The sequence below is a fragment of the Micropterus salmoides genome, unplaced genomic scaffold, assembly GCF_014851395.1.
Source record: "Micropterus salmoides isolate LMB-PRFRI ecotype aquatic unplaced genomic scaffold, ASM1485139v1 Ms_hic_scaffold_13, whole genome shotgun sequence".
Lineage (NCBI taxonomy): Eukaryota > Metazoa > Chordata > Actinopteri > Centrarchiformes > Centrarchidae > Micropterus > Micropterus salmoides.
Window position 1 is genome coordinate 9,607,611 of NW_024040374.1, and position 26,059 is coordinate 9,633,669.

The 26,059-nt window shown below is 39.7% G+C and overlaps 2 protein-coding genes across 6 annotated transcripts in view; both read right to left on the reverse strand.

Moving 5' to 3' along the window:
• The window catches only part of mllt1a (MLLT1 super elongation complex subunit a), a 35,939-nt gene extending 26,800 nt beyond the window's left edge, over window positions 1-9,139 (reverse strand). Inside the window, exons 1-3 of one of the 5 annotated variants that reach the window (XM_038715391.1) lie at window positions 9,021-9,139; window positions 8,179-8,367; window positions 7,656-7,738 (exon numbers count right to left, since the gene is read on the reverse strand). In XM_038715391.1, the coding sequence (XP_038571319.1) occupies window positions 7,656-7,738; window positions 8,179-8,275 (180 nt within the window). In that variant the 5' untranslated portion in view covers window positions 8,276-8,367; window positions 9,021-9,139. Of the gene's footprint in view, window positions 1-7,655; window positions 7,739-8,178; window positions 8,368-9,020 lie in introns of those variants that run through there. The other 4 variants (XM_038715390.1, XM_038715393.1, XM_038715394.1 and 1 more) reach the window with 4 other exon arrangements.
• An 8,229-nt stretch (window positions 9,140-17,368) lies between these two features.
• acer1 (alkaline ceramidase 1) lies at window positions 17,369-25,127 on the reverse strand. Its single transcript, XM_038715396.1, has 7 exons — window positions 24,749-25,127; window positions 22,726-22,838; window positions 22,422-22,536; window positions 21,231-21,369; window positions 19,734-19,871; window positions 19,513-19,650; window positions 17,369-18,948 (listed from the first exon to the last, which is right to left on the reverse strand). Exons 1-7 carry the CDS (start codon window positions 24,753-24,755, stop codon window positions 18,771-18,773), a joined length of 828 nt encoding a protein of 275 aa, XP_038571324.1. The 5' UTR covers window positions 24,756-25,127; the 3' UTR covers window positions 17,369-18,770.
• Between the last annotated feature and the right edge of the window lie 932 nt (window positions 25,128-26,059).

Here is a 26,059-nt window from a genome sequence, read left to right on the forward strand (position 1 = left end):
AGGACAGGTGCTTTGACTTGTAGCAATTGGACATAAAAAACAACAACTTTTTGTCCACTGCAAATAATGGAAAATAAAGGTGAGAAATCTTCTAACCCTAACTCCTCTTTGAAGCCCAATTACATCATCAATCATAATTTCACTTAAACAAATAATAAAAATAAATAAAGACTTCGAACTTCTACATTCACATGTAACGAATCCTTTGCCATTGTATTTGCATGTTAATAATGTAAAATGTTGTGGCTTGGCCTGATCGCTTGCTGCCTCCACCTCTGCTGTTGTCGCATTTTGAGTCTTTCCAGGGCCGTTCACGGTGATCCTACATTTGGTAGCACATGAGGTCTGTCATCATCTATCAGACATCATCTTCTCCTCCCCAGATCCAAAATCTAGCCCCTTCATTTTGGTATGCACTGTGGTTGAATTATTTACAGCTTTCCTCAGGGTGAACTTAACCCAAAATAACCAACAAAAAAATATTAGTATACAACATAAACACAGCAAACTAAATCTTTCTCTGTCTAAAAAACCCCAGGAGAATGATGAAAAGGCAGTCCAACCAATACCACTTCACATTTTTAACAGCTTTTTTTGACTACTATGACCCATTATGCAATATTTACACACTGCTCCTGCTATCAGCTGCTAATCTGAAATGACAAACAGGCAATATATGAAGAAAGAAGCTGGTAAAACAAGCTGTACACTACTCGGGCTGTACTGCTGGAGTTAAGTTAGATATTTTAGATGCCTTTGTCAATCAATTCTGAAGACTGATTTAATTTTTTTAACAAACACACTGCCAAATTTGCAGCATCAAGGATGAATGATTGTAATGATCAATAAATTTAGGACACAGTTTCTGGTTAACTAATCTGCAGAATTGAGCAGGCTGATAGTGCAACTGAGATGACTTATTTATTTTTTATAAATACAGTTTAAGTGCACATTAATTAACATTTCTGTAAATGTGCCAGTTTAGCCAGCTTGGCTAATGTTCGACTGTAGTCCCCGGTGTTATTATAACTACATAAAAGACACTTAAACACGAACAACAATACTTAAGCCCATTTTCCACTGCATGGTACCAGCTCGACTCTTTCCCGCCTCGCCTTTTTTGGTTTTCCATTGTGGAAAAGGTGGACCTGCTACCAGGCACTTTTTTTCGTATCCTCTCCGTTGAGGTTCCAAGTGAGCTGAGGTGATACAAAAATTTCACGCGAAAACACAGCAGACTACTGATTGGGCAGAGAGAATCGTCACAATTCACTGCGTCATCATTGTGCGCGCCAGACAGAGGCCAACAACAGAAAGTTTTATATTTTACAGTTTTCTTACGTTATTTCATCACTAAATCCACTTCTGAGAAGTTTTGAGGTGAGAAATCAACTGTGTAGATTTCGAATATTGTCTTACGAAAAGTGATGGCGGAACAAAAATGTGCTTTAAAGTTTTCAGAGTTGTGGCGGTGGGGGGAGCTCGCAAGGCTGGCCTGCTGCCTGCTCACAGAGCCCTCTGGTCCCAAATTCACACAGACCACTGCAGCAGAAATGGCCGAAGAAAACACAGCTGTAAGGCTCATACCGCTTATCTGTCTTTACATTCTGAGTAATGTTCAAACGTTTTAACTTAAATAAAGAGAAAGCTGCATGTGGGTCATTGGTGTGTGTATCGCATTGAACATTACGTCGCGGGAGCTGTGTGTGGCGTCATTATGACGACCAGCTACATTGAGGGGTACTATCTCTGCCTACTATCTGCAATGGAAAATCGAGGACGGCCAAACCGAGTCGAGGCGAGTTGAGCTGATACTGGTAATGGAAAAACGGCATTATACATATATCAAAATACATTGTACAAGGACACGTAAAATACTTTAAAAGGAAACAATTTTAAAAACATAAAACAAAGCACTCTTCACACTTCATTGTTTTTTAACCATGATTTTAAATTCAATTTAAATGAATGCTGTTTCACACTCTCTAATAACAGTTGAATGGAAGATTTTAATGGACTTTAATATTTGTAACCCACAGAAATACATAGTACACAAATGTGTACTATGTGCAAATATTTGACTTTCTTCAAATATGTATTTTTACATTTGTGATGTGTTACTTCTACACACAACAGTTTTTGCACATTTGCAGATTGCTTTCTGTCAATTTGTGGGTCATGTTACATTTGTAACTTTCTTTAAACACATTTGTGGAATTTTGTCCAATGTGTATGGCGGAGATCTGTAAAACTATACACATATCTCACTACCCAAAACATGTATTTTTACATTTGTGTTGTGTAAAATCATATCCACAAAAATACAGTGCAATTTGCAAATATGTACAATTTACTCTGCACACACATTTAAATTTCACATATAAAGTGTTATTTGCACATTTGCGGATCATTTCCTGTCAATTTGTAGGTCACGCTACATTTGTGACTTCCTTTTTACACATTTGTGGAATTTTGTCCACTCTGTACTACAGAAATCTGTAAACAGAGATCTGTAAATGTGAGAAAGGTTTATTAGCTACACCAGCAGTTGGCGGAAGCGACATTGCCTCTCATGAGTTGCAAGAATATCCATTGCATTACCCAGAGTCATCTGTAGGAGACAACATCTTGGACCACTGGACTCTACTCAGTCAAAATTTTCTGTACAAGTGTATATAGTTTACTATTGAATACTTTATCACTGTATTTGTTTTACATTTACAAATATAACACAGCCTCAGCCCCCTCTGGAACTACAATCACCTAAAATCGAGAGACAAAAGTTGTGTTACTGTTTTGTTAAAGCCACTGTACTCTGCACATACACCGTACATCCTGTACTAGTGTGAGAGGCAGCCTCACCCCTCTAGCTTTGATCAGTTTTCTTCTGAATTCCTAAGTAGGGTTGTTGAAAGTGAGCTTCTCAGAGTGCAGCAGAAGTTTCATCCTCTGAGTTTAAGGATGAGGTCGTTTTTGAAACGCACCTTTTTCTGCCTCTTCTGGAATAAAACGATATAAAGAGCTTTTCATTAAGCTAATCTTTGTTATTGTAACCTTCTTGTGTGACAAAAAGTCATTTGTGTTTGTCAGTCAGCTCTCAACAGAAGATGAAAGAATAAATTATCACCCAGGTCAGTAAAACAAACTTTCATGTCAGTGTGTTAGATCCAGCTAATATTTCTGAGCGTTCAGATGTAGAGTGGGGTACAATTAAAGCTAAAGAAAAGGCATTATGATGAGAGAAAATTTATAAACAAAAATGTTTTTCCCCTTCTTGATTTGTCAATCCATTTCACCCTGTTCTTGATGTAAACCCACATAAAACTCAATAGCTATGAGGAAGCATGCAGAGCCTGACTATACCACTTTGTACAGAGGGTCCTTGCAGACTGCGGATGGACACAGATGTCTTGATGAAAATACTAGTAGTTTATACAGTGACAGTAAACTTATATTATTATTCTTGCTATTAGAGTGTGCAGGAGACAAATGCAGAAAGAAAAGCCAGTGAATTTTTTCTTCCCCATAGCAATTTCCCGGGGGAAACCCTGCACACTACTTTAGTTTTGTTTTAAATGTGTTGTGCTGCAATTCTTAATGGATTTTATGGAGTACAGAAAGCATTTTAAATTGCCTTTGTGTATAAAACATGCTATATAAATAATTTTACCTTACATTGTTGATTGGTGCGTGCATGTTCAAAAGATATCCCCCCCGACACTACTCTCTTGGATTTGGGGAAACTCAGGGGAAAATCTCAGAACCCTTTCTCTACAATGTGTTGGATGTCGCCAATCTCTGTCCCTCAGACATAAAAAACAGTCCAGTCGTGGGTGAAGTCTTCTGTTGTTTCTTTCTCCCTTGGCTGTGCTCTGTGGCTCAACTCCAGATTCACCTGAACTTTACACTGAAAGGGGTAGAAACAAGAGAGTTGCATTCTGTACTTTATAGGACAGAGAAAGAACAGAGACAGGAGTTATGATCTAAACCTGTTATCAAATGACCAAAGTCCATCTGTGGATTCAGACCTTGACATGCAGTTGAAAGCCCCCCAAAAAACACATAAGTGGACCTTGACTGAGATCATAATGATATAAATATCTAAAGGATGTCATGAGTAGAGACAAATAACCTATTTGTGTTGGAGAGGGATCAATCCGAGCTAGAGGGGAGACAGCCTATGTACATTATAGCCTGTACCACACCGGGGAATATTGGGAAAAGGGTGTGTGTATGAGTGTGTAGGGATTGTAAGTAGCACAACTGCTCATCCTATCATCTTAGCTTCTCTCAGCATTTGCACTGATGATGGATTACATTTATATAGCACTTTATCTTAGATACTCAAAGTGCTTCAGCGTGAAAGGGGGGAGAACTCATCTCAACCACCACCAATGTGTAGCACCCACCTGAGCAACAGACTGTTCTTTTTCAACAAGTTTAGACAAAATAATCTTGCCTCAAGGTTTAGTCAAGATTATTTTGTCGAAAACGAAGGTTAACTGTACCTGGTACTGCATGTTTCTCTGGCCTCAGTGGCTGTATGTGTCGCCCCAGCCTCTTTTCCTCAATCCAACTCAGCAGCTAAGAATCCTGCACACTTTCCATCACTTGTTCTCACTTTATTAACAACTTTTCAGTACTCAGACCTCCATTAGACAACGTTCATCCAGACAGCCTACGAACCTTTCACTAACACTTTATGGTGTGCAAAAACTTTTTAATAATTCTGACCTAGACTCAAATAGACAAACTGGATAGATAGATTGACAAATTAAAAGTAATAAATACATTTAAGAAAGTTTCAGTTTTTGCAAATATTGACACTATGAGATAACGAGCTTCCTAGCTACTGCAGCTAGCAATAACTGACGGTGTGAGCTGCATGTCTGATAGTGCCAACTGAAATCCCACAAGAAAGGTATTGAACAGCCTCCTACACAAACTATCCAGTGCCACAACAATGCCACTTTTGTACGTTTTATGTGTAACTTCTCCCAACTGCTCGCAATCAGATGCAAAAATTACAAAAAACTAATACAAGTGTTTATAGCATGCAGGAAAAAATATTCAAGACTTTTATAAATAAAATGTAACACCTTCTAAGGCCTTTTTGAAGAAATGGATCAATGGTTTTTAAGACTTTTCAAGACCTGCAGATGCACTGAGGTTATCGCTTAAAGAAAGACTTGAAATGGGAATTCAAAATGGGGGAAAAATACATCCAGAACTTCACAACTCTATTTGAGAAGAACTGGTATAATACATCATGTGGTACCACAATAAGAATCAGGTTCATTGCCAAGTTGAGTACACATTCATGGAATTTGCTTTGGTATGTTGGTGTATTTGCATGTATTTATATATTGCCCTTTGTTGCATTTACAATTTGTCTTGATGTAACGCATTTTCCAATGCCTTGTTGGTGAAATGTGCTATACAAATAAACTTGCCTTGCCGTAACAATAAACTTAGTAAGTATAAAATATAAAGAAAGATTAACAAGTCGGCACACTGATAAGAAACAACTAATATTCCTGAGAGAAGCTGTAGAAAACAGGACAATTAAGGCTGAGGAAAAGGCATTAAGACATTAATGAGAGATTTTATAAACAAAAATGTCTTTTTGTAAATGGATTAATGGTTGCTGGCAGGGTTTGACATTAACCTTTTTGGTTTTCCAAAGTTACTAGCCACACAGCATTTTCAGTACCCACATTTTTGTTGTTGGGGAATTACATTAAAAGAATAGCTTCTGGATCTCTGTAATTTACAACATTTAACGGCACTTTCCTTCTGGGTTTTCTCCGCCTCTGCTCTTTCTCTCGTTCTCTTCTGCATTTTTTGTCCACACTGGTTGGCCACTCACACTCACGCACTGACTGAATGCTGTGTTGATGTGTGTGTGCATGCAACCATTCGCGTGTGATGACAGAGATCATCCGGTTAAAAGCAGGTGTGAGGCCAACGGGCTACAGGTCTATTGGAATGTGGCTACCCTGTAAAGAATTGCAGGACATGATGGCACACTAAAGGCTCGTGCAGACTACACGACTTTCACTGTCAGCCTATGAAGTGTCGTTCATACAACACAACTTGCCGCCTTGTGACGGGGGTCTTGAAGTCGTTGTGGCGTTCACACTATATGACTGATTGGTGACAGGGGGTCACACACTACACGAGCTGAATGCGGCTGTGTCACACAATGCTGGTCCCCAAACCACGTTTTGTCAAGAAAACACACAGGAAATGGGAAATGACGCGAACCTACACTTGAAACAGCTGTTGTTTGTTATTATAAAGATAGTAATTATAAAGACAAAGAATATGGGTGAAAGAATGGATTAGCACATGCAGGTAGCAGGGATTGTCTGAGCTACAGGGAGAGCTGGAGGTGAGTAAAAAGTGTTTTGTGGTGAAAAAGTAGCCGCCTGTTCGGCTAGCTGCCAGATGTGGATGTCGAGTCAGCCGACTCCTCCAGATATTTGGCATGCAAGATATTTGGCATGCAAGATATCTGGCGTATGCAATGTGTCAATGATGTGTCAGGGAGTAGTTCACACATAACAACTGGTGACCGCCATTCGATCACTGATTTACCCCCGATCACAGCCGCTGAGCTCTCGGACCATGTAGTTTGAACTAGGCTTAATGTGCACATACCTCTTAAGCATCATTATGATCTTGTAATGAAAGTAAAGTGGTACTTCCTGTCTTTCATCATTCATTGAATTGCCTGACGTAAACTCAAGGTGCCAGTATAAGTGCTTGCATTTTTAATTCTATCACTTAAAAGAGAGAAATGTCTCCTTATAAAAGTAATGTTTTACAAACACAATTGTGCATTCTGATTGGTCCTATCTGACCCATTTCAGAGTGTGTTAGTAAGGCTGTCCAATGTGAAGCCACTCTCAAAGAAAAATGGACAAACAGGTTTTTAAACCATCTCTGCATTGCACTTAAACAATATACATGCACTTAAGTAACCTGATTACTCTTGGTTATGGACAGTAAACCTAATTCAGAAACATCATGTACAAGGAAGACCTGGTTTCTTTTGCCAAGTTAAAGAAGAACCATCTTAACAGTAAATTTCTGCTGAAAAACAAAACAGATTTCCTTCCAGTAACCCAAATTTCTGTGTGCATGTCTGTGCTTGTAAATGTTTTAGTGCAGTTCAATACTATATTCACATTATTAAAGAGTTGGTACTATAACACCCATATTGTCACATTACTATCTGTGATTTCCTAAAACCTATACTTTCTAATATTTTTTTCCTACAGCCTAAATTTCTTTTTTATATAAATATATTATCTATATCAATGGTTTGCAAACATTTTCAAGGACCCCTAATTGGACACAAATTAGACCACGGGCCCCTGTTTGAACCTGCACAGACATTTTGTCTCAGGGTCCCCAATCCTAATCTGATAGAATTTTTGCTTTTAGATGATTTATTTATTAGAGAAAGTGTGTGAAACCCATAACCACAATTGCCATACCTTCTGTCATTGTGTTACTTAGATTATGTGAAAATAATAGTTTCCCCTTTGGGGGGACCCCCTGGAACCCCTCAAGGGCCCCTAGGACCCCACTTTGAGAACCACTGATCAACCGCCCACAGTTTACTATCCGTGTCCTGTCGAGCTCACCTTGTTCTTGAAGTAGACCTCAATAGGCATGAGGAAGCCTGCGTAGCCCGACTCCTCCACTTTGTACGGCGGCTCCTTGCATACTGCAGACAGACAAAGACTCACATTACTCTTTTCAATTGAATGACATAATGAAATAATGACTGAAGTAGTGGGGTAGACAAATATATTAACTAAATTATGTCACATTTTTGAAGAAGGGTCTTGGTAAACTATATAATATTATGAATTTTTCTATATTAAAAAACTATGATTGGAACCAGCAAAATGTCTCATAACTGCCATGATAATAGATAGATTTTTAAGGTTCATGTTACGTGATACCAGAACCACATACAACATTATTTATCAAATTGACCATTAGCTAAGCCACGCCCCGAATACACAGCTGGCCAATCACAGCGCAGTATAGGACTCACTCTATCTGAGGCGTAAGTGACATACAACCTTTGAGTATGACATTTACTATGAAAACAAATGTTGCAGAGTGTTTGCATGTTCAAAAAGTATCTTTCTGTCATACCTCTCTTGGGTTTGGGGAAGCTCTCATGCAGGCGGAAGACAACCTTCTCGACAAAGTGCTGGATTTCGCCGGTCTTTGGGCCTCGGACAAACACCATCCAGTCGTGGGTGTAACTTCTTATCCTTCTGATGTAACTTTTTTCCTCAGCTGGGCTCTGTGGCCCAACTCCAGCTTCACCTGCACAGTGCACTGAAAGGGACAGACAGAAACTTGAGATTCAAATGCTGGATATTACTACGCTAGACCTGTAGCTAGACAACATGGGAGAACATACAAAAGGCAAAAAATAGGTAAAATGCTAACTACAACAGCAGAGAAGCAACATATTTATTCAGATCAAGAAAGTGATGAACATTTGTCTGCCGTTATCTACGCTTTGTACACCTTGTGGTGAACAGAGCCAGTTCAGACAAATGCCTTGACATTCACTTCTTCCGTTTGGTCTTTTAAACTTTTAACTGCAGGTGGAGTCTTTGTTTTCTCATGATGAAAAGATTTACATGTCTACGCTCATATAACCTGAGCATGAGAAATCACATTATGTATTCCAAGCATTTATAATTGCAAATTAAATGTAACATTTATTCTACATTGTTTCTTGACTATAATAAAACCACTAGGTTTACAACTAACAATTATTTAAAGTCAAGTCAATTTTTATTTCTATTGACCTAAATTCCAAATTTGGCTCAAGAGGTTTTACAATCTGTACACAGCATACAACTGTTACGTTCAGTGGTGGTTACGGCAGAGTTGAGCAAGTTGGAGGACCCAAACGCAGGACACGTAGGCTAGCAGGTAGAGTTCAGATGGTTTATTCCAACAACAAAAAGCGAGCACACCTTCAAACTGAGTGGCTGATGGCAAAGTCCAGAAACACAAAAGCTGTCCAAACAGAAATCCAACGGTGCAGGGAAACACAACGAGTAGGCAGACAACAAGGGATCATAACACACATAGAAAGTAATGAACCAACAAAGACAAGACAGAAACACCAGGTATATATACACAGGGACTAACGGGAGCAACACAGGTGACAGAGATCAGGGTTAATGAGGGACAGGCAGGCAGGCGGAGAGAGAGGCAGAGAAAAGAGAGAGAGCGACACACAGGCAGAGAGAGAGAAGGGGAAAACAAGGACAGACATGCAGAGGGATCACTGGGGTAACAGACAAGACAAGGTTACTGAATACAAGACATGGGCAGAGAGAATAACCAATAAGACAGAAACACACATGTACAATGAACAAGAACTCAAAAGGAGAACACAGAGCTAAAGTACAAAGGAGACTAGACCCAAAATAATGTAGACAAGGAACCTGAAGTAAATACTAAAACAAGAACCAAGGTGCAGGAAGAAGAACTAAGATGAGAGACAAGACTACCCTAAAACATGGAGATAAGACTAAGGACTAAGACAGACCATAATGAGAAAATACAGAAGTACACTGATAAGGAAAACACTAAACATGAACTAAAGCACAGGACCAAGTACTAAAATGAGCGATAAGACAGTTACAAAGAAAACCAACATTCTGCCTGTGCACATTGTATGTGCATACAATGTGAAACATACAATGTTTCACATTGTATATACAGCAAACAACTAATCGAGAAAATAACTGCCAGATTAAACAATAATTAAAACAATCATTTATTGCAGCTATAGTGAAATACTAGTGCTGCAACTGAAGATTGATTTCACTACCAATTAATCTGTTGATTATTTTCTCTATAAATCGATTTGTCTATAAGATGTCAGAAAATACTGAAAAATTACTTTCCAGAGATTCTTTAAATTGATTGTTTTGTTTGACCAACAGTCCAGCACCTAAATATATTGAATGTACAGTGATACAAAACTGAAAAAAGCAACAAAACCTCACATTGTAGAAGCTGGAGAAGGCAAATGTTTCAAGCAAAATGACTCAGACCGTTTATTTAACAATTCATTTTCTATTGATCGACTACTAAAATAATTGACTTATAGTTGCAGCTCTATAAAATACAGACAGGAAGAGAAAACAATATTGATAGACATGAAGAAGAAAAAAACTCACTACTATCATTTCTACCACTAACCAGAATATGAAGAGCCCAGGAGGAGATATTAGGCTGGGAAAATATAAAGACATGAAATGAAAACTCCCTCTCTTGTACACAGTGCTCCAATTGAAGGGATGGGAAACACAAATTTTGGTGTGTGTGGCCTAACCATCTGAAATGTAGTCCTGAATAACCTCTGGCACTTAGAATACAACCCACTTTGAAGCAATATCTCCCCTTACAGTTAGTAGATATGTAATTTGGTTTACCCACTTTTCTGTTTTCTGCTAATTAATAATGTAGCTTGTGAAGGATGACATAAATCTTAACCGGGCAAATTTACACATGAACAGAATAAAATGTGAAGACACGGTCTTGTAGGAGCAAAGGGTTTACAAATCAGTCTTTAAAATAATGTTTTATATTCTTATTCTATAGCTTTTCCACCATGCTACATGCATTTTAGTCTATAATCATGAGCATTGTGCACACCTCTCCCTCAAGACTCGCAGATGCAGGCTGGCGCGCCAAGCTAGCCTGTCGGAAGTGGACCCTATGATGGGGGTAGCCAACCCCCCCGCCACAGGAGTTACTTGAGGACCCAGAGGAGCCCACCATGCCCGTGGGGCCCACCTGGGGCAAACAGCTCGACTAGCCAGCCTAGCAGCAATGCTAAGTGAAGCTGTGGGGGCCGACTCTGACTCGGGGGACGAGTCCATTAGCCTTGGTTCTGAGGAAGACGATGGGGACGGTGACGAGCCCTTTACCCTACCACATGCTGTAAAGCCAGTGGCAATGGATGGTGCGTGCAGCGGCTCTCCAAACCCGACTGCCAGCATGGACCTGCACGAGACCTGCAAAAGAGCAGCCGCAAGGCTGGGCATTGCATGGCCTGAAGTCCTCACCGAGACCACCACATCTTGCTACGGGGGAAAACGGCTGCCAAAAGTCAAGTCCTCGGCTAGACAGCTGCTGCCGTTTTTTCCCGAGTGTCCGGAGGAGGCAACCCTGTCATGAAACAACCCAGTCTCCGCCAAAAACTCCGTCCAGGGAGGGTCAGAGCTGGATTGGGCTGGCATCGAGGAAAAGGGGTTTTTCCACATGTCCCCGGTCGAGCCCCTTTTGGCTTCTTACCTCCATCCCTCACAGAAGCCCACCATGACATCTGTGGGCCCTACTCTGCCTTCCAGGGTAGACTGCTTTCAGTCGTCACTGACAGAAAAGGGCTACAAGGCGGTGGCTATGTCTGTAAAGGCTCTGAACGCATCATCGCTGCTATGGGCCTACCAGGCTGAATTAGAAGACGACACGCCCACTTCACCCACCTCAGCCCTGTGGGAGGAACTGTGTGTGATAACAGACCTCTGCCTGCCTCTGCCTAGTGTGCTGCCGCCAGCTGAGGACAGCGGTCCTGGCCGGACACCTGCATTCTGTTCCCAAACCAGTTCAAGAGGGCACGTTCCAGGCCCCCCAAAAGGCGTGCAGAGGCCATGTCGGCTCACAGTTCACAGCCACGCAAAGAGGAGGAGAGCCAGACCTGCAAAGAGCTCTGTGGAGCCGCAGCTGACTTACTCAAGCACACACCAGTTCCCAAACACCAGTTCCCAAACACACACAAATGTCCCTCCCCTTCAGTAATAAATGTAACTTTGGGCGCGCATCCAGGCCAAGACCCGAGGGCGCAGCCACATTTCTCAAAAAATATAAAAAACATAAAAACAATGAAAAGGGAACAGTCAATGGCAGGACAGCCTCGCTTGTCGCCACAAGAGGGCGCTTGTGGCGCAGCAGGCCATCCTGCCTACTGCAGTGGGCAACAGATTGGGTAATAAAGACTGTAACCAACGGTTACAGGCTTCAGTTTGCGTCCATCCCGCCCCGATTCAATGGTGTAGTGCAATCACGGGCTCGGGGAGAGCACGCTCGCATTTTGCAGGAGGAAATCACCTCTCTGCAAAACAAGGGGGCTGTTCAGAGAGTACCACCAGAGATGAACCAGAGCGGTTTCTATTTGAGGTATTTTCTGGTGCCAAAGAAAGGCACCAGAGCTGGCTGGCTGGCCCGCACGAGGGCGGGGCAGTAAATGGCACATGTAAATGCTCTGTATTTGTATAGCGCCTTTCTAGTCTTTTCGACCACTCAACGCGCTTTTACACTACATCTGCATTCACCACTCATACACATTCTTACACTGAGCCTAAGTGCTCAAACGGAAACTAACATTCACACAAATTCATACACTGGCGGAACAGCCAGGGGCAAATCGGGGTTCAGTATCTTGCCCAAGGACACTTCGACACGCAACCAGGGAGCCGCCCACATGGCGCTTTCACATGCAGTGGGTTCATATAAACTGCCTGGAACTCCGGGCTGTCTACCTGGCGTTAAGGCATTTCCTGCCTTTCCTGAGAGGGCAGCATGTTCTGGTCAGGACGGACAATACCACGGTAGTGGCATATATCAACAGACAAGGGGGGCTGCGGTCACGTTATCTACACACGTTGGCACACAGACTGATCATGTGAAGCAGCTCTTACCTCCTGTCACTGAGAGCCCTGTACCCGTTATTCTGACTTTTTTGCAAACCCTACTCGACAAGGGCTTGGCATTCTCCACTGTTAAAGTGTACTTAGCCGCTATATCGGCATGTCACACAAATCGGCTGGCCAGTATCCGCTCATTTGTCAGTTTATGAAGGGTGCACGACGCCTCCGGCCAGTGTCGAGGAGCTTGGCTGCCCCGTGGGATTTATCAGTGGTGCTTGATGCATTGTCACACCCACCGTTTGAGCCATTACATCAGGTGGAGCTTAAAACACTCTGCTTTAAAACTGCTTTGTTGCTCGCGCTGGCCTTAGCTAAACACGTAAGTGGCATCCATGCGCTGAACAGTGAACCCGACATGCATGCAGTTTCTGATGGGTGATTCCAAGGTTTTGGTGAGACCCAACCCCGTCTTTGTGCCCAAGATTTTTAACCCGGCACTTTCATGCCGCCCCATTGAACTGTTGGCTTTCTGTCCTCCTCCTTTCTTCAGGCAGGAGCAGGAACGGCTGAATACGCTCTGCCCGGTGCAAGCTGTGTGCACGTATGTGGATAGAACGGCTGGATTCAGGAAGTCGGAACAGCTGTTTGTGTCATGGGCCACCCCACACTTGGGAAATTCCCTAATGAAGCAGCATTTATCACACTGAGTTGTGGGGGCTATTGCTATGGCCTATAATAGCAAGGGATTGCAACCTCTGGTGGGTCCGCGCGCTCATTCCACTCGTGGCATGGCTACGTCATGGGCACTGTTTCAGGTTGTTTCTGTTGAAGAAATATGTGCAGCTGCCTGCTGGACAACGCCTCACACCTTCACCAGGTTATATAGGCTAGATGTTACTGCGCCCTCACTGTCTCACGCAGTTTTGGGTGTGTTCTGTGCCTGAACTGCCTATCTTGCTGGCTCTTAATGGCCGGTCTGGCAATACAGGAGTCTCCATATCCCATAGTGAGATACTGAAACGAATGCTGAAAGAGAACTTTAGGTTGAGAAATTAACCCCAGTTCTCTGAGAACGTGAGACCAGATTAGAGGTCGACCGATTAATCGGCCGATTTTTGGCATTTTTTAACATAACGTGGAACACGTGTTTGACGCGCGCTGCCGCTAGAGTCATTTTCCAGCCGAGTGAGCAGCAGACCTCATCCAGTGCCTAAGGAGCTAACGGCAAGGATTCAATTCTTATTACTACTTTATATTTAATTAAAAACTTTTGATATGTTACTGCCAACTTCGAGAAAAAACCTGAATAAGACATGACATTCGGCTAATTTGGATCGTAGTTGAAGTTGCATTATCACAGAAGAGTTGCTATCATGTCACAATAAGTAAGCAATAATTTTGCAATTACAGAGTGAATCTGAGACTTTTATTTGTTCTGTTTGTGTGTCTTATATTTGAGAGGGTTGTCACTCAATGCAGAGAAATAAGTAATAAAAAAGAGACCAACGCACTATAGGCTAGTGACAGACTGGCTTGGCTTTGCTTTGCTAACGGGTAGCTACAGACAGACCCGGTGCTAATACGCACTGGAACCTTAACGACCGTTATCTACCGCACCAAATATCAACGCGGATTTCTGTGCTTCAGTTCGGTGCAAATAGAGGTTAAAAACCAAGCAAATATTGGCCAAAATAAATCGGCAGCATTAATCCAGGATTTCAAAAGATCGGTATCGGCGTGAAAAAAACCATATCGGTCGACCTCTAGACCAGATCATCCTCCTTGCCTGGAGCGAGGAAGAGGTGTGCTTACTAAGACTGAGGAGAAAACGTTATGTCAAGCTCGTATAGAAGGAGGAAATAGCTTCTGGGGGAGAGCTCGAGGGGCGTGTCATATAGTAAAATACCTTACTCATTCATGCCCTGCCTGTGTGCAGCCTGCTGGCATTTTCTCCGTGAAACGTTCACATTCCACAAAAGCCACTGTACCTGGTTCTCCATGTTGTTGTATTTATTTACAGCGGCGTTTGTGGAGCGTCTTCCCAGCCTCGGCACCTCATTGTGTGTCAATCCAGCCCAGAAGCGGAAGGGAGATGGCCCCCCTCCCCTACCAGACGGCTGCTGGCAGGCAACCGGTTGGCATCGCTATTAGTCTGGTAAGTGTATTATCAAAAGCATTACCATCAGTGTTTCCCACAGGATTTTCAGGGACTGTGGTGGGTGAGCCTCAGACCCCCTCGGGGGGTCAGGGGGCATGCCCCCCCCCCGGAAGAAAATTTTGTACATTTTAAGTTAATTGCATTAATTTGGTGCAAAATTAAGAGGCTATCTATGAAGAACTTTGTACGCTTGTAAACAATGTTGTGCTCTAATAATTATAATTATATATATATATATATATATATATATATTATAATAATTATAATTAATAATATTGTAATATTGTATGGCTATAAATGGTGATGAAACGGCAACAAAAGTCAACAAATTAATTACTGTTTTCCCAAAAACCCTAAATCAAAGAATTGAAAATAGAATAAGTAATTTCCCTAACATTTTTTACTTTTAATGAACACATGTAATATGTTTTATACTTTCTTCTTATTTCCATATCTTATTTTGAAAACCGGGCGTTGTTGTATGTGGTTCTGATATCGCATAACATGAACACTTCACAGCCTCTCTTCAGGTAGGAATCTCATAATGCAACACTTGTCTTTGTAAAGAGAGAAACTGACAGGATAATGTCGCTAACCTGCCTGTCTCTCACGGGTTCGTTTCAGTGGATTTACCATAAAGGCTTTAAAACGTGTGCACTCCAAATGTAGGCGCGGCTAGCTTAATCGCCTTCTCCCAACCGAGTGACAGAAACAGACCGTTAGCGTTACCGTAGTTACCTGAAAAGAAGTGGTTGTCTCGAGTCTGATTCCAAAGTGTGTGAGCGTGCGGCGGCGCAAAAGAACAAGATCTGAAATGTTAAAATGAGATGCATAAAACTATTTTCGGTTCATTTTGAAACTATGGCAATGGAGCAAATTAGACGAGAGGGTCGCCAAGGTCTCGTTAATTAGAATCAGATCAGAATCAGAATCAGCTTTTATTGCCAGGTATGTGTACACATACGGGGAATTTGATTCTGGATTGTACATTGCTCACGATGTGCTTACTCATACAAAGATACAAGATCACAATAATAAAAATAAAATAAAATCAGACACAGACTTCAGTGTAGACAACACAAATATACACACTATGAACAATGTGTGAACTATGAACTATGAACAAAAACAATATAGACATTGACAAATAGTGCAGTGAGCAGAGTGCAAAGGATGCAGGAGTATATACATGTCGGAGTTGGTTGTGATATACAGGTACATATACATGCATATATGTACACATGTACACAGTGCGATGAAGCATAGTGCAAAGAATGCTGGAATAAATAAGTATAAGTATTTTGTGCAGGAGTAATGACTTGAGGTAGATGGATTTGGTATACAGTATCTACAATATGACAATATAACAGTAGCCTATTAATAGCACTGAAACATGAACCAGGGATTAATGGGAAACAATAATTACCATTTACAAAGAGGCTTATATGATACTCACACAATTTAATATCTCACAATGCTCTTATATTTACAAATAATAAATGTGTGAGCTTTCTCTGTCACCTCCAGCAGAGGCTTCTGTGCCATAAACCAGTCTTATAAAACCAAACAAAGTACATTTACTCAAGTACTGTATTTAAGTACATTTTCGAGGTTTTGAGGTACTTGAGTATTTCTTATGCTACATTTTACTTCTTCAGAACTACATTTATGAAGATGAAAATAAAGTGTTTTTCCCTCTACAATCTTAAACTACATTTAGTTAATAGCTATAGTTACTTTGCAGATTTAGATTTTACAGACATATGTATACAAACATATGATTAATTTATAAAATATGGCAAATTAACTACTCAACATTACATGAAGCAATTACAATGAGTTCCACCTGCATGATGCATTATGAGTTCTTGTACCTTTTAGAGGTAGTGCTTTTTTTGGTGCAAAAAAAAAAAGAGTGTACATCTACATCAATCAAAAGAATCTAAAGTTATTGAAAAGTTGTTGATTGCACCATTTTCTGCATCACTGAGATAAAGCTTCTCCAAACGTGGGTATATCTGAAAAAATGTAGACCTATTATAAACTCTGACTCCACATGTTGTTAACACTTGTGTCTCAAATGTTCCATCTGAGAAGAAAGCAGTACTTTTATACAGAGTCAGGGAGTGAAGTCTCTGTGGTGCTCAGACTTTGATGTGAGATGATCGGGCCTCAGCTGTGGGACAGAAGGTCACCACTCTCTCACTTGCTTGGTGCCTCCTCTTCTCCTACTCCTGCTCAAACTGATCCAGTCTGCCCCTCATTCAAATCTGAGTAAAAGAAGTCCCACCTGGCTGTCAGACAGAGGGTGTCCTACTTGTATTGATTCATCAACCTTTAAATCCTCCTTTTCAATATGCAGCGAGAGGGAGAATTACAAAATGAAGCCATGCCCCACAGGTTTCACACACATAACTGAGCTTTATTGTTATCCAACTTATAAAAAAAGTATGTATATTCATACAAATCATCATCATCAATCTTCCATGATAACCAAAAATACAGTTGTGTCCTGACTTGTAAAACATTTTGATGAATAATGTGTGCAAAACATTTCTCTATCTATGAATGAATAAATCTAGAGCATCTTTTTTGGCTAGTAACCCCTGGAAATGAAGCAATGTCTCATTCTGAACCCTTCATCAAAAAGACGCAACATAATAGATGGACTGACCGACCCAAGTGTCATACTGCTATTGTAGCTCTTGTGACTCCTCAGATTGTATTTGTGACCCCTGAGGGGTCCTGACTCACAGGTATGGAACCATTGATCCAGGAATACAAACAAAACTTGAATATATCCAGACAGGGCCTGAAAAGATAAATAATTGATTCTGATGACATGCCATTTGAATTTAGTGCCAACACATTGTATTTTATTTGTTAACTGGCTCTCAGTAAAGATTACATTTCTAAAAGCACTGACTGCTTCACCCACATGAGGTCGCTTTTGAACGTTGATTTTCAGAGAATGCTTGTGTCCTTTTTGTAAAAGGTCTATTGTTGTATATATTGTGTTCTTCCGGAAAGATCATGTGAAAGGAGACACAATGTACCTGAATATTCTCAAAATAGCACAAAAATGTTTTTAAAAGTGATTATTCAGTCACACGAAAAACTTATTTGCAGGTGATTGCTGTGGTCAGTCATACAAATGCAGTTTTTCCTGAGAAATATACCAGAAAATTATCTGAACTTTACTACAAAACTCAGTTGATCTTATACAGCTCAAACTAGCCCAGAGGACAGATTATATGACTGTGAAACAACTACCTGTAAAGGTATTTTAAAAACACTTCACTTCATTTCACTGTGGTGCTTCACTCAAATAAACTGTCACACTGAAGAATGACAGTAGTTATTGTTTCTTAGAAAAATAACCATTTTATCGTAAGAAAACATACAGTACATCAATATATTCTGCCATGCACAGAATCAAATGTGCATTCATATCTTGAAAATAAATCACAGCAATTAATTTATATATACAAAAAACACATGCATAACTATCAAAGACAAACTTTTCAAAAATACACACAATTTCTATAATTTTCACAGTCATTCAGGATATATATATATATATACTTCAGGAAAAGACAAACGAAGGGCAAATATTTAAATTAAAGTAATATTACCTGTGTTCTGCATTTGTATTACAAATCTGATAAAATCATAATTATGTGACCATCAGTGAAACAGTCCTTTTTGAACAGGACCAGATAACAACTGTAACTTACATTTAGTTGTTATCTAGTGATAGGTCGTTTTTGTGGTGAGGCAACTTTTTCCACAGATTGTGTTTATAAGGTATGAAGGTGGGGCTGAGTAAAGGTCACTAGATGAAATAATTTGAAATAATGGAGTGTACAAATATAAATGTTCCACCAATGACTTTGACTTTGTTAGCACCGTTTCTGTGTTTTAGTAGTGCCCTTTAGGACAATGTGAGGTAATCCAACAGCCCATTTATCACACGGCCAGTACTGCAGTCCAGGCAGAGAGTAGGGTATCTCATAGTTGGCATCCAGGTAAGCTATCAGAGTGCTGCCATAGGCCACAGCTATCACAATCAGAATGTGCCTGGGGGATATAGATAATGGAGATTAATTCACATGAGCACGTCCTTGAAATAACATGTATATAATTATTCTTGGACAGCACAGAAGCAGTAGGTAGGTGTTTGGGATAAATGATGGGCAGGGATACCATGTGGAGTCCTGTGTGTGGTTAGGTTTAGTCAACAAAAACTCTTTGGTTAAAGGTAGGAAAAGATCTTTGATTACATGGTAATAAACTAAAACTTTCCTTTGTCTTGCTTCATGTCAAAGTAGACTTTTTCTATATATTAAACCTCAACCATGATCTTACCCTAACTGTAACTAAGTGCTGTGAGCATCTAAACATAATCATAAGAACACGTTAATCATGCTTTAATTTCTATGGGCGGGTATAGTTTTGCATGAGTGGATATTGTAGGGAAACATTGAAATATGTTGTCAGTAAACGTTCTGCAGATGTGTTCAGTAAAAACGTTTCCTCGTTATGTTGATGTTGTTATCCATATGTTCTAATTTCTAGGAAAGGGTTAGAAAGAAGGAATGCAAGGGAAAGAAAGGAAAATGACACAAGTAAGCTAGGACTTACCAAAAACCATGGAGGTAGCAGAAGTTTAGCCTCTGCCAGAAGCTGCAGCCAAAGCGGTCACTAATCCAGCATGAGATAGCGAGCACCCACATAGCCACTGCCATCTTGGCCAGTCGCAGAACCTTCTGGTCGTTGCAGCTGAGAAAGAGAGAAAAACAGTTAAAACAATTCAATACTGCTCCAAAAACATTTATGCCTGAAAAAACCCTGAATTTTCATACCATCTCATTTCGACAGCCAGAATATAAAGCATATGGAGGCCGAAGCAGTTCAAAACATAGGCATTGGCTGTAGGTTTGACAAATGACGACACTGTGGTGATGACAGTAATCACAAGTACGAGGCTTGAAAATGTTGACCTGTGGATAAACAGACGAAGAACAGAAGAAGCTGTTAGGCAAAGGTTCAGGAGCATGAGCGGATTATGAGACATTTGTAGTCCAGTGACATTCTGCAGGTGAACCAGAACACTCTGGTGCTGCTGTTCTCCAGTATTTAGTTTACACTTGAGATGAAGAGAGGCTGTCTGACTGCTGTCCAAGGCTTTCTGTAACAGCAGACCCATGCTGACACTACTCTGTACAGACATTATCCAAAATACTAAAGCACTTATAGGAAACAATCAAAACAAAGCCTGGGATAAAGGTTTCTATTTTCTTTTTTTAGGTAGGACTCTCATAATGCAGCACTTGTCTTTGTAAATTTTTAGGGCCATTTGGAGGCAGTGGAAACAAGTTGTGAACACTACACATATCATTTTAAGTTGATACTGTGAACTTGTTAGCAAACAGTTTCTTTTTTACACATCCAGCATTATGGAGCAACATTTTCATTCATTTGATGTTGGTGTTTCTGGCCACCTGACAAATGTAATTCCAATATTCACTTTGTTTTTAGCTTTGTACTTGGTCTCTCTACCAACTCCTGAGGCAAATATTTGGTTCTTTAGATGCGAACCATCTTAACCAAAACAGTAAAGTTGCAGCCAAACAATGAGTGGACAGAGAGAGCTAAACAATGAACTGAAACTCACTACAAAGCTCCATAAAGCCGAGAGGAGCTGCAGATTCAGGTGATAATTCTCTGTAGGTTCTTCACAATGCCACTACATTGTCATTTATTAACTATTATAGCCCCTTTAACTATTCTGCAGTTCTGATTTACAAATGCATTGTTTCTGTAGCCTCAGTATGTCGTGCAACTGTAATATAAAATTAAAAACAAAGTTTTAGTGGATTTGGCTGGCACATACTCAGTATCTAAAGGCCTGTTTAGCATCCATGCATGTACCCATAACTTACAAACTGGAAAATGTGAGATTATTGAGTTAGAGCCGTGGGACTTTTTTCAGGTGCTCATCAAAATTGTGTTAATCTTTTCCCCACCTTGTGATTAAATATTTATACAGGTTGGGTGGAGCCCCACTCATTTACAATAGTGAGAGCACCTATCTGTCACATTCAGGTGAAGACAACAGGACCATACTGTGACTCCGGTTGGTGCTGTCAGACAGACTCAGTTAGTACAGGTTAGGTTTCAGAATGGCGTGTCTTGGGAACGCTCTCTCATTTTTTGTGTCTTATTAAAGGATTATTAAGCTGTATGTCCTTAGTAACACATGGAGAAATTAATCACTACTGAATAAAGACAAACAATATAAACAAAGACATTGGACCAACTCATCTGTTGTTGGGTTCATTGCTGTAAGGTTGCTTTACCTGTCTTTTATAAAAGAAGGGAAGAGTCTGCGGGGGAACCAGACTGCATATACCACCGCCAGGACCCACAGTATAGACAGCTCATCCAACATCTGGCCAACGAAACTAAGTGTCATGTGGAAGTACGCAGAGAAGACACCTGCAAAAAGAGATAACTGTCTTTTTAATGTGAAACATACAATACAGAATTCAATATTACAGAAGACAAAACACAAAAATGACTGAGGGGGGAGAGGAAGACATATAAGGAATGAGAAGCCTAAAATTTTTCAGAATGAAAAATATTTGTTTTAATTCTTAGATCTAGCCTCTGAAACTGTGAACCAGTGGTTCCTAACCCTGGGGATCGGTACCCCACAAGGGGTTTCAAGATGTTCAACTGGAGAGTAGAAGCAAAAACTATTATTTTGGCAACACAAATCTATGCTTATTCTTAGAATTATATATATAAATTACTGGATTATTTTACTTCTCATTTATTCATATAAAGCAGGGGTAATAACTCTTCTGTCAAACCTGAGTGATATTTGCAACTGTTGACAAGGTGTTGCAAGTAGGAATGCAACTAACCTTTTAAATAGTTTTTATTATCAGTGAATTGTTTGGTCTATGAAATTGTGAAAATGGCCAACACAAGATCCCAGATTCCAAAATAATGTCTTCAGATATTTTGTTTTGTCCAAATAACAGCCCAAAAGTTTCAGTTTACTCTCATAGAATAGTAAGAAAACCAGAAAATGTTGACACTTTGGCTTGAAAAAGGAGGTATAATGAGATTATCTAAAATGGTTGTGGATTAATTTTCTGTTGATTGAACAATTGATCATGAAACTAATCGTTGCAGCCTATTTTATATCATCTTTTGTAGGTCCATCTCTACTTTACTCTTTACTCTACTATAATGCTGGTGTGCCTCAGGGGTCCATTTTGGGACCACTTGCACTCTGCAGGTACATAACAATGTTCAGTCTGTGTATGCAAGATGTATGCTGACAACGGACAACGCAGTGATGTATGCTCATGTCAAATCATAATTAAACCAACAACTTACATGAAGAACGATTCATGACTCATGGCCTAGTGACTCATGTTCAGGTTATTCTTGAGATGATGATAACAGAAAGATGATATCTAGTCATGTGTCTATAATGAAGAGACAGATACAGATGTGAAAGACAAAGAGTGACTGACCTACAAATATCATCATGACCCAGACTGTGTGAATTGCCAGGTTCCTTTCTTTGGCATAAGGGTGTAGAAGGTAGAGCATGATGGGAGATATAATGAAGAAACTAAAGCTGCTTATCTGCAGGGGAAAATCAGGGAAATTTATCAATCAACCAACCGTCCTTTTTTCTGTAAGACATGTATTTCTTAATCGAAGAGGGAAAATATGACAAGAACCTGATTGATTATAAATATTATTCTGCTGACATAAATGTTTCCTGAATGAAGTACTGACATAAATCCTGCTGTATATAGAAGTAGAACGTACAGTGTTGAAGTACTCCACTACATGTTCAGAGTGTCGGTAGTTGTCTTCACACCAGTCAATTTCTGAACTCTCGTAGGCGAAAATTCCTTCCATCTTTTCACTGAAGTAGAAGCCTGTCAGACAGAAAGAGGGGGAACTATAAGTCAGTGACGAGGAGCAGACCTGCAGTTTTACAGACTTTTGTGTCACTTCTTCCCCCAGCATATAAAATGAGTGTTTATCCAACATGCCTGGCAGAGTATTTGTATAGGTGGTTTATGAAAATCAGTCTCCACTCCCCCCTGACTTGTATTTGTATTTGTATTCAAATGTGGCCTTGCACCCTTTCTCAGAGTCGTAAATAGATATAAATAAATAGTTCTTTAAATGTATGTGAGAAATAGGGAAATAAACCAACGCCTTCTGATAATTTTGTTTTAATCTGTATGATTAAGATGTTGCGAAGAACATCTAAAAGAACAACAAAGTAAAATAACAAGGGATGAACAGATTTTTTGCTTTAATGTGTATTCAATTTTGCACCTACATAAAATTTGGGGACTTGTAAGAGACTGAACAGTCAAACTTAATACTATACTTCCCCAGATTGTAATTGTATACTTACAATTTTGACATACTTTAATTTGCTTAAGCATTTCCATTTTAGACTACTTTGTTCTACTCCACTACAATTCAGATGGAAATATTGTACTTTTTTGTCCACTATATTTATTTGTCAGCTTTAGTTCCTTTTTACATGAAAAACATAGGATATGTTGACATAATATGATGCAGTACTATACTACTAATCTTTCCAGTTTTACCTTTGACGCTTTATATTTTACTGATAATACTTATCTACTTTTAGTAACATTTTGAATTTAGGACATTTACTTGAAATTGAGTATTTTTAGACTATTGTATGCACAAGGTGGTTGTTTATTACTGGTAGTCATTACACAGCACAAGGCTGCATAACGAAACAAAATTTGTAGTTCCTTTATGCTACACACAACATATAATTATGTGTAGGCCTTTATTAAAATATGGTAACATATAAAGTAAAATAAAACAATATATACAGTCATACATATATACATACACGTATACACCCTATGGTATTGTAAGATTAGAATGAAATACAGCACATTATTACAACACATTTTATGTAAAGTGGGTTATGAGTAGCCTACTTCATGAACTACTTCAGGGTTGGACTGTGTGATCCTAACAAGAATTAATAATTTTAACAACTTGATATTTCATTACATAATGTGATTCAGATAGTAAGATAGTAGGCTACACACTTCTCACAACATTATGACACATTAAACAAATCCAATATCTTCAGTAAAGTGTTTAACACGCATAATACACTTTTTATATATATTCTCATGCATGTAAACAAAGAATAATAGTGCAGTTAAAGTAATAGACACCTCTCTATAATGTAGTTCAGTAAAACTCCACATTTAACAATGACAGTAATAAAGATGTTGAATTGAAATTTACATATTTTGTGACTATGTCACAAAAAACTGATTATAATCCTAGTGAAGGTTAATGTTATGGCAGGGATGGTGTAATCAATAAACTAGATTGTACCTAATAAAGTAACTACTGAGTGTAAACAGTAGTAATAGTAGTAGGCTATTAGTAAAATAAATCAAATATGCACTATTGGATTGTGATTATGCCTCAATAAATCAAAGATCATTTATTCTTATGTGACAGGTTTGAAACATCCTCAAGTACATGATAAACTCACTACTGATCACCACACACGCAATCTCAGTCCCTGTAGGATTAACAACAGGAGGATAATGATTTCTTAAGGGTGTGACAGTTCCACAATATTTCTAGTCGAAAAGCGCCATGAAAGTCTAATTACTAAATTCTTTATTTAAAAAGGGACAGCGTACAGTAAAACATAAACGTTACCATTTGATACACTGTACCACTGCTAATTCACATCTACAGTCCCTTGGAGACTGCTAATTCATTCTCAATTAGCCAAAAGCAGGCCTATCAGAATTGATCTTACCTCCCATGCTGCTGTTGTCCCGGCCTCAGGTCCGTAAGTGTTGCTCTGCTGCAGGTGGTACCGCAGGTGGATTTAACGGGGAGGAGCATCGAAACTGCCTCTGATCCTGTTGCACGACACTGTACTGCCGCTAATCACCATGCTGAACGGTTTCAAATCTCTGTGCCAATATGTCATCAGGGAAAATGTCTGGAATGGACTCATCATTCCCCCTAGCAAATGTTTGCCTTTATAGAGGAAACACTATGACACATAGGCCTACTATTACAAGACAAATAGTAAAAAATAAAATAATAATAAAAAAAAATGAGAGGGGGTTAAGCGTATTTTAAAATCACATAAAGGCACTGTAAACTCGATAATCAGTGCCAAAGACAGTCCATTGGAGTGTTTGAGTATTTTACCATTATTTAAATAGGCTACCATAAACAGATAAAAAAAGTACGCTATACAGAACAGACAGCAGCAGGTGTTACAGGTGCTGCTGGATTTGTTTGTCTAATCTCAGGTCTTGTCTAGAAATGAGGCTCAACCGGTCCATCTGCCTCCGCTGTGTCAGGCCAACAAGAGCGATGCAAATTTCAAAATAAAAGCATGAGTGGGCGGCCGAGCAGGAATGTGGTGGGTGGTTGTGTGTGTGTGTGTGTGTGTGTGTGTGTGTGTGTGTGTGTGTGTGTGTGTGTGTTTTAGTCTCATTAACACTTTCAGTCCCAAAAGCTGTGTGTTTTTCTCTTAAGTGCCTTTTAAAGTCTCTTATTACCTTCAAACATGGATGTGGTGCACATTTTAGGTTATTCCCATTTCTGAATAACCAGGACTATATGAAAATGAGGATTTATTTGAAGTAAATAGCTGCAGTCAAGATTATATATACACATAGAATTTAGGTTCCCCCAGATAAAAATTGTTACAAATTACATTCTTTTATTAGTATTGTGAAGATGCCAGTCCTCATTATAAAGCAATTCAAAACTAACCAAATTACCTGTTAGGCAGGTTACACAGGTGACAGCCTTATAAGACTTACACAATCAAGTTTTACTGAAATCAATGTCATCATGTCTCTAATTTTTTTGACTTCACAAGGGTCAGGGCTCAATGCCTAGAGTGTGTTCACTAAGCACCATTACCAAAGAATAACACACAGGCAACTATTTAATGAACTGTGTGCAGCCTCACTTCCTAGGGAAAATGGGACACAGTCAAAAGTGAAGATCAAATGTTGCTTGGATTGCTAACACCATGCAAAGAGGTGTTACGTGTGATAGTACATTTTCACCATGGCTATTGATGCCTTCAGTGAGAGCGAAA

Coding starts and splice junctions, on each gene's coding strand:
- acer1 (XM_038715396.1), bottom strand. Junction 22,537..22,725: donor TAGTGGAGTACTTCAACACT/GTACGTTCTACT, acceptor TTTCCCCTGCAG/ATAAGCAGCTTTAGTTTCTT. Junction 21,370..22,421: donor GGTCATGATGATATTTGTAG/GTCAGTCACTCT, acceptor CTCTTTTTGCAG/GTGTCTTCTCTGCGTACTTC.